This window comes from Hevea brasiliensis, chromosome 12 (assembly GCF_030052815.1).
Source record: "Hevea brasiliensis isolate MT/VB/25A 57/8 chromosome 12, ASM3005281v1, whole genome shotgun sequence".
NCBI classification, from domain to species: Eukaryota; Viridiplantae; Streptophyta; class Magnoliopsida; order Malpighiales; family Euphorbiaceae; genus Hevea; species Hevea brasiliensis.
Window position 1 is genome coordinate 5,074,747 of NC_079504.1, and position 14,124 is coordinate 5,088,870.

Genomic DNA, 14,124 nt, shown 5'->3' on the forward strand with positions numbered 1-14,124 from the left:
CAACTTTTGTCGTTATCTTTGCCAGCTCATCACCTTCCGTGCGTCCTTTTCTCTCTCTCTCTCATCCTTCTTTTCATTTCTTTATTTTTTTCTTTAAAAAATCCTTCACGTAAATGCTCTCCAGCCTGGCTCGGTCAAAGTCATCCCCGCTCCCTCTCACCTCCAACCGTACATTTATTTTATGAACAATTTTTCATCATCCGATATGAACCAAATTTTCATTATTTATTTAATAATCCCTCCATTTCGTCCTTAAAAAAAAAAAAAAACTCACTTTACAAGAAATTATATTATAAACATTTAATATAAAATAATAAAAATATATAAATTTTATAATTATTTATTTTTAAAAGAATATTTAATAATTTTAAGTTTTGAAATTCATTTTTATATTTATTTTTATCAAATTATCATTTTATATAAATTAATCTCAACTCCCATCCATTAAAAAAAAATTTGGGTCAGTAAAGTAATTATTTTATATAAACATATGATTTAGAATGATAATTTGATGTTAATAATTATAGTTACTTTTTTGAAAATAATTTAATTATTTTTTTATTAATTTATATAATTCATTCTAAATAAAATCATTATATTATAAAATTTTTCCTGCTTAAGAAAATAAAATTCCGCTCCAATCCTTCTATTAACTTACAAAACGGTCGTTTAACTTTTTAATACCGATATTTTCGAGATGAGTTGGCTTGCCTTCTATAGTTCTATTCCTTTTAACTGCGTCGCTTCAGTTAATTAATTGGGTGTGTGCCAAGTCATTCAATCAAGACCGTCCATCATTGGTTATGGGTACCGTGATGTGGTGGAACATGACGAGTCGTATTGCAGAAAACTGCAGATAAAAGCCATTTTTTTAAGAGTGGGGAGCGAGTGATTATGCGTGTAAGCTGGAGGTACCATGAAACGACGCGTGTCAATTTGACAGCTGTTTACTAGTAACTGCCTTGCTTGGAAGAATCCCCCACCCTCAACGGCTATGACCGGTCACTACAACCGGCCTAACAAGTCATCCTTATCCCTTCCATATATATATGCATCTCTACACCATTCACTCTGTTCTTTCATAAAAACCTAAGGTGAGGCTCCCCGTTCACCCCCACCACCATCGAGAAACAGACCTTTCTCAATGCCCAATTGATTTCCAGTACCTAGTTTATTTAATTCAAACCTTTTTCCTTAATTAATTTGATTAGGTTGTCATTAGGAAGTTAGGATTCTCTTAATCCATGGCTTCTACGGCGAGAAAAGACGTCGATCGGATCAAAGGTCCATGGAGTCCCGAAGAAGACGAGGCGTTGCGAAGACTGGTCCAAAACTATGGCCCTAGAAACTGGTCTTTAATAAGCAAATCGATTCCTGGTCGATCTGGCAAGTCGTGCCGGTTGCGATGGTGTAACCAGCTTTCCCCCGAGGTCGAACACAGGCCCTTTTCACTTGAAGAAGATGAAACCATTATCCGGGCCCATGCTCGTTTTGGCAACAAGTGGGCCACCATAGCTCGCCTCCTCAATGGCCGCACAGATAACGCCATCAAAAACCATTGGAACTCCACCCTCAAGCGAAAATGTTCTTCCTTCACTGACGACTTAAGCGACGATGCAGATGCCCGACAACCTCTCAAAAGATCCGCCAGCGTTGGAGCGGGCACCAACATCTCTGGTCCGGTTTCGGGTCTTCATTTGAACCCTAGCAGTCCTTCCGGATCCGATGTCAGTGATTCCAGCTTGGCCGGCATGTCATCTTCTCCAGTTTACAGGCCCCTGTCGAAAACGGGTTCCCTTGTCCCACCAGTTCTTTCAATCGATGCTGCCTCATCCACCACGGATCCGCCAACATCTCTGAGCCTTTCTCTTCCTGGATCCGATTCTTGCGAAGCCTCAATCCAAGTACCTAATTCCGGGTCAGGAACCGGATTCAATCGCGGAGTAAACCCGATACAAGATGTACAGACACCGGTTGCACCGCCAACTGCTGCTGGGGTGCAGCAAGCTCCAGCTGCACAACATAACGGAGTTGGGTATGAGAGGCAGTTTTTCAGTCCTGAGTTTTTGGCAGTGATGCAAGAGATGATACGGAAGGAAGTGAGAAATTACATGTCTGGTATAGAGCAGAATGGGCTGTGCTTGCAAACTGAAGCCATAAGGAACGCTGTAGTTAAGCGTATTGGCATTAGCAGAATCGAGTAGACAAACAAAGTAGTGTCTAGTGATCAAGATGATCCAGCAGAGTCGAGTCAGCAGGAATCGGGGAGAGAGAGGAGGTGTGGGATGAGAGAAAATGGAGTTGAAAATGATCCTTGTTTACTCAAGTTCCTTTAATCGTTGCTTTATACAGAAGAAATAATTTTGGTAGTGTACAGAGAAACAAAATGGTATTTAGAGTGTTTCTTTTATGGGAGAAGAAGAGGATCTCTGATGATAAGTGGAGATTAAAAAAAAAAAAAAACTTTTTGAATATAAACTTCAAGAGAAGAAAAATCTCCTTGTTGGTTCTGTGTTTTTCTTTTTTGTTGTTCTTTTTTAACCCCAGATATTTAAAGACATGATAAGTGAAAATAATGAAATAGAGGACTTAATGAGGTAACAGTTGACAAATTGAACAAGTGTTTTTCTTCTGGACACTACCTAGTATCCCACCATCGTCGATTTTACAGAATTAAAAGAGAGGGTATTTAATATAAATTTAATTTTATGTAAAAGTAAAGCTGTTTATATTGAAATATGAGATTTTATATAAACTAATTAAGATATATATATATATAATTTATTTTTTTTTAAAAAAAAAAATAGTACACTAAGAAATGCCATTATTGTTGTCGTTAGAAACAGAACACTTGATTATTTTTATTTTTATTTTTTTTTGTGAAAATGAATTTAGTTTATTAGTTTGGTAAGTAAAAGTGATAATCGAGTGGGTGGTACTTGCAAATATTTAAGGCATGTGAAAGAATTGAAGATATAAATTGGCAGTTTCCATTTCAGCATATAAAACATGCCATTCTTCAAGGACCCAACTGCATCTTTTGTGTCATCATTTTTGGACAGAAAAAAAAAAAAAAAAACCTGCATCTTTTCTGTTATGAGAAGGGATAAAAGATGATAGGAATTGCTGTAGTAATTTTTGGATTCAATAAACAAAATGCTAAACGCTATAAAATCTGATCGTTACAATGTTACATCAAATTTGATCATTAGGTCCAGAGCATGCACTCTAATAAAACAGATTTAACAGTATATATATATATATGTGAGACTTGGAGTTGCTCTCTTCTATACATAAGAAACATAGCTGAAGAACATGAAGGCTCAATTAGCTCAAAGAGAGAATAGATTTGCCTTGAAAAATATATGACAAAACCTTAGAAAAGAAGCCTATAAAAAAAAAAGGCAGAAAAAAAAAAAAAGAAATGATAAAAGACAAAAGAAGAGTGATAACTCTAGGAAGGCCAGCTGGGACAGAACTTTAACGAGAGTAGTTAGTAGTCCTATCGAGCCTACTCTTTATTGATTGCGTGAACTTTAATGGTGCTTGTATTGAGAATTCGGATCATTTTTCTCCCCCACGCATCACAGAAATGGGAGGACAAAATGGAAAATGTATAGGGCCTTAAAACATTGGCTAATAATCTTTTATTGCTAATAATACCTTGAAAAAAATTAAAATTCAGAAAAAAGGGATTGACAAAAAAAAATTCAGAAAAAAGGGAAAAAAACACCGAACAGATTTGTGACGCAAACTTTAGCATGCCACTAAAAGGTCAGCCCAGCCCAGCCCAGCCTAGCCCAGCCCAGCTAAGCTAGTAAGCTTCACCGCTAATTAGTTCTCTACTATTGTTGTCTAAAAGTCTTAAAACCTCACATGCTAGAATCTTGGGCCTCTAGGCCTTTTGTTCTGGCCTTTGATCAGACTCTATACATGATCGAAAAAGAATGGTGATTGAATTTTGCAGCATATAAAATTGAACACCCAATCTCTACAAGCAGAGAAATTGTTTACTACATGCATCCTTCTTGGCTAATGATCTCCATAGCTTAGAAGCATCTCTACGATTCGGTTAACCCAACTTGTTTCTTGCCTTCTGCCTTTCTTGCTTTGCGTCCTCTGGGCTATAAGCGGCATGAGCGCCCATTGCTGGGCTCTTTCCCGTCGCCATCTCCAACACCACCACCATAGACATCTAATTTATTTTGATGTTGCTAAAAAATTAAAAGATTCATATTTTGATGCATTTCTTGTCTAAATTATTTATTTATTTTCGCTTAGCTTTTGCTCCACTGCATGAATTTCACCGGCTCTATTTCATTTTTTTTTTTTACCTTGGATTTAGACAATAATAATTTATAAGGTGTTCTGTAATGAATTTTATTTTTTAATACATTAACTATTTTTGACAATTGATTAACATTGTTCAAGTTAAGTAATATTGAATATAAATGAATAAATTATTAGAATTAAAGTTAATGTCAAAATTTTAGGATCTGATTAATAAAATTAGAAATATTGACTAAAATTAAAAAATATTCATAAATATTTATATGCTTTTATCATTTGTTTTTTTCGTTATCACTTTGTAATTGACGAATGAAAATTCATCTATAGGAGCGTGTGGCATGGAATAGACAAAAATTAAAAAAAAAAAAATCAATTCAGCCGATCATCCTATTTTATTAATTTTATGTTTAAAAAATTTGAAATTTTTAGAATTTAAAATTTAATTTAAAAAATAAAACAATTTAAAAGAAATAAATTCATACTATAAGTGATATAATTTTTTAATAGGAGTTTAATTCATTTAATGAAGTATTTTATTAAACAATTTAAAACACTCATACTTCAATTATTTTTTTTTTATAAATAAATCAAAAGTTAGAAATTTAAGTGCATTTATTTTATTCATTCATTATTACAAACAAGAGAATCCAAATGAATATATTATCCTAAATTTTATTCTAACATATAATTTTATTATGAATTTTTTAATTGATTATTTTTTATAAAATTGAATTAATTTTTATATGAGAATCATTTAAAAGGGTGTGTATATATAAAAAGAAAATATTTAGAGCTCAAAATCCACTGATTTCTTAAAGCTCCAAGTAATATTTTGTAGCTCCATATGCGTCATCAGATTAATACATGTAAATAGGATAAAACATAAAAGCATTCCTAAAGCAAATTATTTATTGTACATCTGAGACTCATCGATCTCATCCCAATTGTTGCTTCGGATAGACATAATGCATTATCTAGGCAGGAAGAGAGAAAGCAAATTATAGACAAGACAACATACAAAGAAAAGCTAAGACTCAAGAAATTAGTAGAAGCAGGGCCTCTGTAGTTAAGGATGATTTTCATCACGCAAAAGCATCTCAACTACTTGGCCCATGTTGGGTCTTGCATCTCTGTCTTCCTCTACGCACTGCAAAGCAACTTCAGCTAGAATTTCTAATTTATCTGTGTCATAATCATTTCCCATTATGGGATCTATTATCTCTCCAACCCAGGATTCCTTTGCGGCTGCTCCAGACTTTTTCTCCCTCACCCATGCTACTAAACCTTTTTGCTCCACATTCTCACCATTGTCAACATATTCAACATCCATTGCCGGGTTCTTTCCTGTTACCATTTCCAGCACAACAATTCCATAGCTATAGACATCCACTTTAGAGGTGATGGGTAGATTGAAAATCCACTCAGGGGCCAGGTAACCTCTGGTTCCTCTCAATTTTGAGAAGCCTGAATTCTCAGTTTTAACTCTACTTACCAAACGGGATAGACCAAAGTCTGACACCTTTGGCCGGTAATCGGAGCCCAAGAGAATGTTTTGTGGCTTTATATCACAGTGCAGAACCCACTCTAAGCATTCTTCATGCAAATAAGCCAATCCTTTAGCAGTGCCCACGGCAATTTCAAATCTCTTCTTCCAATCAAGTGCTTTGGAAGAGAGGTTTTCTGCTAAGGATCCATGCTCCATATACTCGTAAACCAAAAGCCTATGCTTCCCGTCAGCACAATATCCCCACATGTCTATTAGGTTCATGTGATTAACCTTCCCAATGGTGCTTACTTCTGCTAGAAATTCAGCTTCTCCTTGGTGAGCTTCATTTAGTCGCTTAATTGCTGCAACTCGATCATCTGATAATTTGCCTTTATACACGATTCCTCCCGCTCCTTTTCCAATTTCTTCTTTGAAATTTCGTGTTGCCTTCTTCAGTGCTGCATAGGTAAACCTTTTGAAACCAGTCGCGGCCTGAACGTAGCCTTGTGTGATTTCGCCTCTGTTCAACTGGTTTCTTAGCAACAAAGCCCACACCAAAATTATGCCCAAAATCTCGAATACTCCAACCCCAATTGCAAACCAAAGCAAGAACTTCACAGACCAAGCCTTATGATTTATCACATACTTTCTTTCCAGCTCGATAACATTATGGGTGCTGTTACAAATAAAGGAGTTGAATTCGTCAACAGTCCAGTCATCGGAGAGCTGTCTTTCCTTAGGCACTTTCAAATATAGATCTCCTTCAAAGTTGGGCGAACGCTGTCCATTTAGCAAGAGCGTCTTGGCGAAACAATAAGGAATATCACTAGGATGGTCGTGCTTGATAAATTTAAATTGGAATCCTTTGCAATCGCATCTCTGCAAGCATTTGTTTTTACATTCGTCGAAGGTGGTATTAGGATAGAAACCGAAATCATACCCATAAAATTCAACATGACGGAGTTTAAGGAAAATAGCATCACTACTCGAACATGAAAGTTTAAATTCCGGTTCACAACCATAAGACCAGTCCGTATGGTTTACAATGTTATGCCCTGGAATGCAAGAACACATCCTACCAGAGCGATGATCATAGGAACAAACACTATTGGGTCCACAAATTCCATGAACAATGCATGGCTGAGAACTGAGCTGCCATGAAATAACCCAAGACCCATTTCCCTCTTCTCGACTGTACAAGCGAAGATTACCGTCGAAATCAAGCTTCAATCTTCTTTGGAGCTTCTCTCCGTAATCAGCAGAGAAAAAAGTGAAATTATCAGTAGAAGAAAAATTACCCAAGGAATCGAGCATGGCAATTCTACTGCTGTTGTACGTAGATCTCTGCTCTTCCCAGGGCAAAGACCCAGGATCTGGCCAGAAAACGCTTGAGATCTCAGGCCCATCATAAAGAAGACGGAGAACATTATCGTTGTCGAAATAGAACTTGTAAAACCCCGTAGAAAAGTTCCAACTGCTTCTTGACGAAATGAGCTGAGTGTTTCTGGTGAAGAGTTGTTGGGGAAGCAGAGTATCTGTGGGTGAATCAAAGCTTTGCCATGAAATAATACCATTCAAGTCGTGTAGAACAAGATTGCCTGAGTCGTATAGTTCCAGACGCAATGAAAAGAGCGAAGCAGTATTAGTGACCGACCAAACGGGTGATCGACCAGCATCAGTGAGGACAAGATTACCAGTTTTGAGTAGGGATAGCTTTGAAAGTCTCCCATTAACTGGTACGTCACGGTTCGCCATCCATACTAGAACACAATCACGATCCCTAGAGCATGAAGGTTGGGTGAACCATATGGCAAAGCAGTAAGCATTATTTCCAACAGGATAAAAACCAGCGGAGAATTTTCCTTTAGGTGAAATCAACAAGTGATCTAGATCCTCCACAGAGAGGGAGAAGCCTATGCTCAAAGTGTTTTGAGACGTTGGTGAACATGAATGTGGAGGAGAAATCGTCAGAAACAGAACAAGCAAGGAAAAAAAGGAACCCATTTGCAATTCTTCAAAGCTGAGAGCCTGAAACAGAGCATTTAAGAATGGCTGACGTACAACAACCATTGACACTTTTTTTTTTTTTCATCATAGGTCTTGATCTGGCTCGACGGCAACTCCAAATAGGAAACCTCTTGTTAGACCCATGAATCTCGTATTCAATACATAATACGGGTCTGTTTGACATTAGTTTTGAAAAGAGAAAAATACTCTTTTTAAATATGTTAATTAAATAATATTAAAAATTAATTTAAAATTAAATTTATATATTTTAATTATAAAAAATTCAAAATAATAAAATAATTATTTTTTAACAACATTAAAAATAATACTTTTTTCAAAAATACTTTTTTACTCAAAATTTTAATGTCAAATAATCAAACTCACACATGAAATTAATAAAATTTTATTTATTATAAATTTAAAATATAAATATTTAAAAATTATATATTTAATAAATAAATTTTATCATATATTTTTTATATGTTAAATTTATAAAAAAATAAATTTAAATATTAAAATTCATAATTTTATATATTTATATTTTACATTAATAATAAATTAAATTTACATAAATTTTCTCCCCTATTATCACTAAATCAAGAGTCTTTCCTACGGTGAGAGTATATATTTAATTAAAATTATAGATTCTCCGTATAAAATGTATGTTATCATTTTCTATGGATTAGACCAAAGCTAAATCAATAGATATTTTAATATTTCTAGAAAAAAGACATTTAAATATAAAACCTAATTCCCCTGAAAAAAAAAACAATAGAATAATTGACAATTTAGTTTTCATATTATATCGTAAAATACATAAGTGATCCCTCCATTAATTTTCAAAACTCAATGATTGCTTCTATAATATTTTATTGCATTCACAAATTAGTCTATCCATATTTTAAATTTTTTAATTCCTCTTCTCATTTTTTCACTCTCTCTCCCATCTCTCTTTTATCTCAATGTCCAGCAACCGCCTCACCCCTCTTTAATTTTTTTTTTAATAAAAAAATTAAAAAATAAGGACTCAACCTAAATCTACCTATCATATGAATAATACACATTTAATTATTAAATTAAGTCAAATTAAACTTTCTCTCTCTGTCTATCTAATCTTATTTCATAATAATATAAAAAAAATTAAGATGTAAAAGATAATTTTTAAAAATAAAAAACATCGACTAGTAAATCGTAAAGACTGAAATATCAATTACTTAAAAGAATAAAAACTCCTTATATCACTTTTAATTTTTTAAAATTATATTATAATTAATTTAAAATTAATTATATTACTTATAAAAAATTAAATATCAATTAAAATATAAAATTTAAGAAAAATATTGAAGAAAGAAAAAGTTATTTTTCTTATATTATTTGAATATAAAAAAGAAAAAATGTTTTCTAAAAAAGAGTTGGAAAGAAATGGAATATATAAATAATATGATTTTTATTTACAAATAAAATATAATTATAAAATATTTAAAATATAAATTATTTATTAAATATAATTCGAGGTTTTCCACATTCTCATCCGTGACAAAACTTATGTTATGCTAGTACACCTCATCAAGTCACGACTCACGAGAAAGAAATCAAAGAACGTGTTCACTCATCTTTCCATTTCTTCACTTTTCAATTATTTACTTTAAATTCATGGTAATGTATTCATAAAATTTATTCTATTTAAATTTGATTATATTATTAAATTTTAAATTTAATTAAATTTATTTTTAATTATTTCAACTAATTTTAAATTTAATTATTATTATTTAAAAAATATTTAAATTTATTCATATTTTATATTTTAAAAATTTAACAATTTCATAAACATTTAAAATTATATTTTATTTAAAATATAAAATTATTATTATAAAAAATATATATTTTATACTTAATTAATTATTTATATAAACGACTTCAAATAATGGATACATAACACATAAAATTTTAATTTAACGTAAACTTATATTATTCTCCAAATACGAATCCGTCTGAAATTCAATTATACATAATTTAAATCCATTTTATTAAAATTCGATCAAATTTGATACCCACATAAACTCAATTATTGCCATCTCTATTGCTAAGTTGAGATTTTTCTATTAATTATAGAGATTTTATATATTTATATTTTAAATTTATTATAGAAAAAAAATTACATGTTTCGCCTATATTTATTAATTATAGTTTAAATTTAAAATTTTTATTTTATTAAAAATACCGTATTACTATTCATCACGGTTTTTTGTTAATTAAAAATTTTAATCTAAAGCAATATGGTCAAATAATTTTTTTTATTAATGATTAACTTTTAAAAAATAATTTAAAATTGTATTTATTAAGTATCCCATGCTAGTGTTTGGAGTTTAAAAACAAAATTAGTGTTTTGAAATAATCTTTAAATTATAAATTTAAAAGCTCAAAATTCAATTAAAATGAAAAAGTAATGGAATCATCTTTCTTAATTTCAACCCACTCTCAAAGCTCAAAAAGAATTCTACCCCACTACATAATTTTACCTCACCCCCCACTTGAGTTCATGAAGAATTCTAAGCGACTCCCTAATTTTTCCTAAAATATTAGTTTCGTTGAAAACGCCAGAGAGAACATGAACCCTTAGTACTTCTAGATGGGCGCAAGGATGATGACAAATTAAGTCTTTTCAAGTATTTAATTTAATTGAATTATATTGAGTTGGGCTTAAATAGTATATATTGAATATTTATTTTTTAAATCTATTTATAATCAATATAAAAGATTTATTTTTATAATAACATTTACACAATTTTGTATATTATACTAAAATATTAAAATTTTAAATTCTAAATGATTAATAAAAACAGACAATTATATAAATTATTTAGTAAAAATATATAAAATTAAATGAATTTAGATAACTTTAAAACTTTAAATAAATTTTAATATTTGAAATTATTAGTTAAGTTTAAATTTAAGGAAGCTTACTTTTATAAAGATCGTATTCGTGTTCCACGGAGAGAGAATTTCCACAAAGGGATAGATGCTACTGTAGATGACTGTAACAACAAAAATTATTTTATTTAAATTAATATTCGATTGATATCCTTAATATCTAAATCATTTTAAATTTAATTAAAATTTATCCTCAAATATAGCAGTGAAACAAATATTTTATGTGAAGGGAAAAATGCTAAATGAACATTAATCTAGAGCGTGTTGGTTATCATTGTGGTTACGCAATTTAGAGCGTGTTGGTTATCATTGTGGTTTCTTTGTTTGTTTTTGTTTTCTTTGAAACAATAAATTGATTTTTATTTTTTATTTCGTGTTCTTTTAAAACAAATTTCTATTATTGTAAAATTTATTATTTTTGCTTCATATGCTATTTACAGTAAATACATTAAAATTTTTTAATCTCACTTTTCTCTCAATAATATTTATCTAGAAATTCAATATCTCAAATTTTATATCAGTGTGTACATAGTGGGTCAACAAAATATCTGAAAAGTGATTATAAATTGAATGAAAATATTTAAATATTTTTAGTTTTTTTTTCCTAACAAATGAAAAGGAAAAACCGAATTGAGTTGAACATGGCTTATTGATGTCCATCATAAAAAATGATAGCCTATTGCAAGTGATTAATGTAACTTAAAAGCAAAGGAAAAAAAATATGTAATTCTATGCGCTTGGTAGATTACAAATTTGATTTCCATATTTAATTATTTTATTAATAAAAAATTAATAAAACATATAAAATAAAGTACATATATTTTATAAAAATTTATTATATATCACTCATATAATAAGTGATAGATAAATTTAAATTTTATTTTTTTAATAAATAATAATAACAAGAGTAATAATAATAATTAAGTCACTAGCAGGAAGATGCAAAATGGTTGCCGGCTTGGACTTGTCCGGATAATGTCCAGATATTTTCCACTAAGCTAATTACCATATTATCAACCCATGGACGTCTCTTCATAAAAAAAATCTATTGAATCCGCGATTAATTTCTTACTTTATATAATATAAAAATGGCAAATTTTTAAATTTAATTTTTGTACTGTAAAATAAATAATTATTGAATATATTATAAGTTTTGGTTCAATAATAATAATACTATTATAGTAATCTTTAAAATTATAAAATTTTAAATTTAAATAGCAATTAAATGAAAAAATAAAATTCTTAAATTTTAAACATATATATTTTTTAAATTAAAAACATATTTTAATAGTAATTTGGCACAGTAACATAATCTGCAACGCATTATCCAAACATGTTGCTTTTTTTTTTTTTTTTTTTTTGTAAAATATAGAACGAAAATCCAAAAACGCAAACGTAAACGAATGTACCCTTAATTAACCATTAATTAAATTTAAGCCTTTTATTTCCTTTCGACAAAGAAATTATATATAATGATTTTATCTCTTTGTAATTAATTTAATTACATATATTTGCAGTTGTGAGTGTAACTTTGTAGTAACTATATATATAACTTGAAAATCTAAATTCAACTTCCTTTTTCTATGCATTTGTAATAAAAAAAATTAATTATATATATTTGTTGAATAAAAAAAGCTACACATTTTATTTATGAGTAAATAAAAAACTAACTTATTCCTAAATTTATGTATGTTTTTTCATTCATTATAGTATTTTCAAATTATAATTATATCATACATTGTGATAAATGTTCAGCTTTTATTCAATATTTTCATATTTTTTTTTAATTTTATATCTAAATATATATAAAATCAAAAAAAAAAAGTAAGTTGATTCAATGGAAGGGAATGGAAATCAAAAAAAAAAAAAAAAAAAAACATTTTTTATTTTTTTTTTTTAAAAAAAAAATTTTATTACACTTTTTTTTTTTTATACACATTATTTAATTTATAAATTTTATATAATAGACTTCAATTATTGTAAAATGAAATTAAAATACTTTTTAATATACTAATATGATAGTCTATTGACTAAAATTAAAAATTATTTTAATTTTATTTTATAAAAATTAAAATTTATTTAAAATTAAAATATTTAATAAAATATTTTAAAAATTTAAAATGTCGACAAAATTTTTTTTAAATAAAATTTAATTGTCAAATAGAAAATTCGGCCAAAAAAAAACTCCAACAAATTCAGTGCCCATTTCTCTCTTCCAAATAAAACTCACTAATTTCAACTCATAATCAGTCTGCATTGGACAGACCGCCATGTCTACTAGCGACCCAGACAGGACCGTTGTAGTACCATGTAATATCAATAAAATAAAATAAGATTTAGTGCAAACTCTAATTTAAATTTTAAATTTGATAAAATTTATAATTAATTTATATATTTTTAAAATTAAATAATTTAGTATATAAAATTTGTAAAATTTATAATTTAGTTTTTTTATTTATTATTAATTATAGCAGAAATAAATAAAATACTCTTAACTTTAAATATTTTTTAATTTAAATAATTTAGTTAATATAATTTTATATTATAAACGAAATAAATAAAATTAAGGGATTATTTATTTATAAAATTTAAATTAAAGAATTATTATAAAATATTTTTTTATAATATAAAATATCAAGGACTAAATTATATCATTAGAAAATATATAAAATTAATGTCATTTTGATCATTTTCATAATAACTAATTGTTAATTAGATGAAAGTTAAATAAAAAGATTAAATTATAAATTTTATAAAATTTTATGAATTAAATTATGAAATTTAAAAATATAAAAATTAAATTATATATTTTATCAAATTTTAGGAATTACTCTAAAATTTACGAGGGAAGTGATGGGTCCCAGTAGTGATGTGCGAGTGGCCAAGGCATAACATGATTGTATGGATAAATTTCCAGAAAATGACGTTATGCTCCGAGTGGACTATAACGAAGGAAATGACACATCACAAACGCTCAATTATAGAAGAAATAATATATTTTAGAACTTTTTGCTTGCACTTTCAAAAGTCATCAACAAAAGCCAATTGATAAAAAATATCAACAAGAGCGACAAAAAGAGAATATGGCCCACATGAGAAAATTGACCCCAAAGCATTGACGAGTAAAAGCTTTGTTGCGGAATTTTGCCCTGAGGCCCACAGCCAAGAAGATCAAACATCAGAGAGACAATTGGTGGAATATCTAGGTGAATAAATTATTATTATTTTTTTAATAGCAACAATATATTGCATTATTTATTTATTTATTTTTTTTCTGAAAGATAGTCGTAATTCATTAAAGGCTAAAACCCATTACAGCGAGAGGCTCTAATAGGGCAGAAAATAATAGGCCTCGAGGCCAAATATTGATAATAAGATATGATTTAAAAAGACCTAGTTAAACAAGTCAC

General features: G+C 29.2%; 2 protein-coding genes across 2 annotated transcripts; one reads left to right on the forward strand and one right to left on the reverse strand.

Moving 5' to 3' along the window:
* Nucleotides 1-1,068: 1,068 nt before the first annotated feature.
* On the forward strand, nt 1,069-2,510 carry LOC110663676 (transcription factor MYB44). The gene has a single exon (XM_021823063.2). It carries the CDS (start codon nt 1,245-1,247, stop codon nt 2,202-2,204), a length of 960 nt encoding a protein of 319 aa, XP_021678755.2. The 5' UTR covers nt 1,069-1,244; the 3' UTR covers nt 2,205-2,510.
* Nucleotides 2,511-5,098: 2,588 nt separating this feature from the next.
* Nucleotides 5,099-7,897, reverse strand: LOC110663675 (putative receptor protein kinase ZmPK1). The gene has a single exon (XM_021823061.2). The coding sequence runs from the start codon at nt 7,844-7,846 to the stop codon at nt 5,357-5,359; it is 2,490 nt and encodes an 829-aa protein (XP_021678753.2). The 5' UTR covers nt 7,847-7,897; the 3' UTR covers nt 5,099-5,356.
* Nucleotides 7,898-14,124: the final 6,227 nt, after the last annotated feature.

Excerpts from the sequence above, each read along its gene's own strand:
- LOC110663676 (XM_021823063.2), top strand. The coding sequence starts at position 1,245 with ATGGCTTCTACGGCGAGAAAAGACGTCGATCGGATCAAAGGTCCATGG.
- LOC110663675 (XM_021823061.2), bottom strand. The coding sequence starts at position 7,846 with ATGGTTGTTGTACGTCAGCCATTCTTAAATGCTCTGTTTCAGGCTCTC.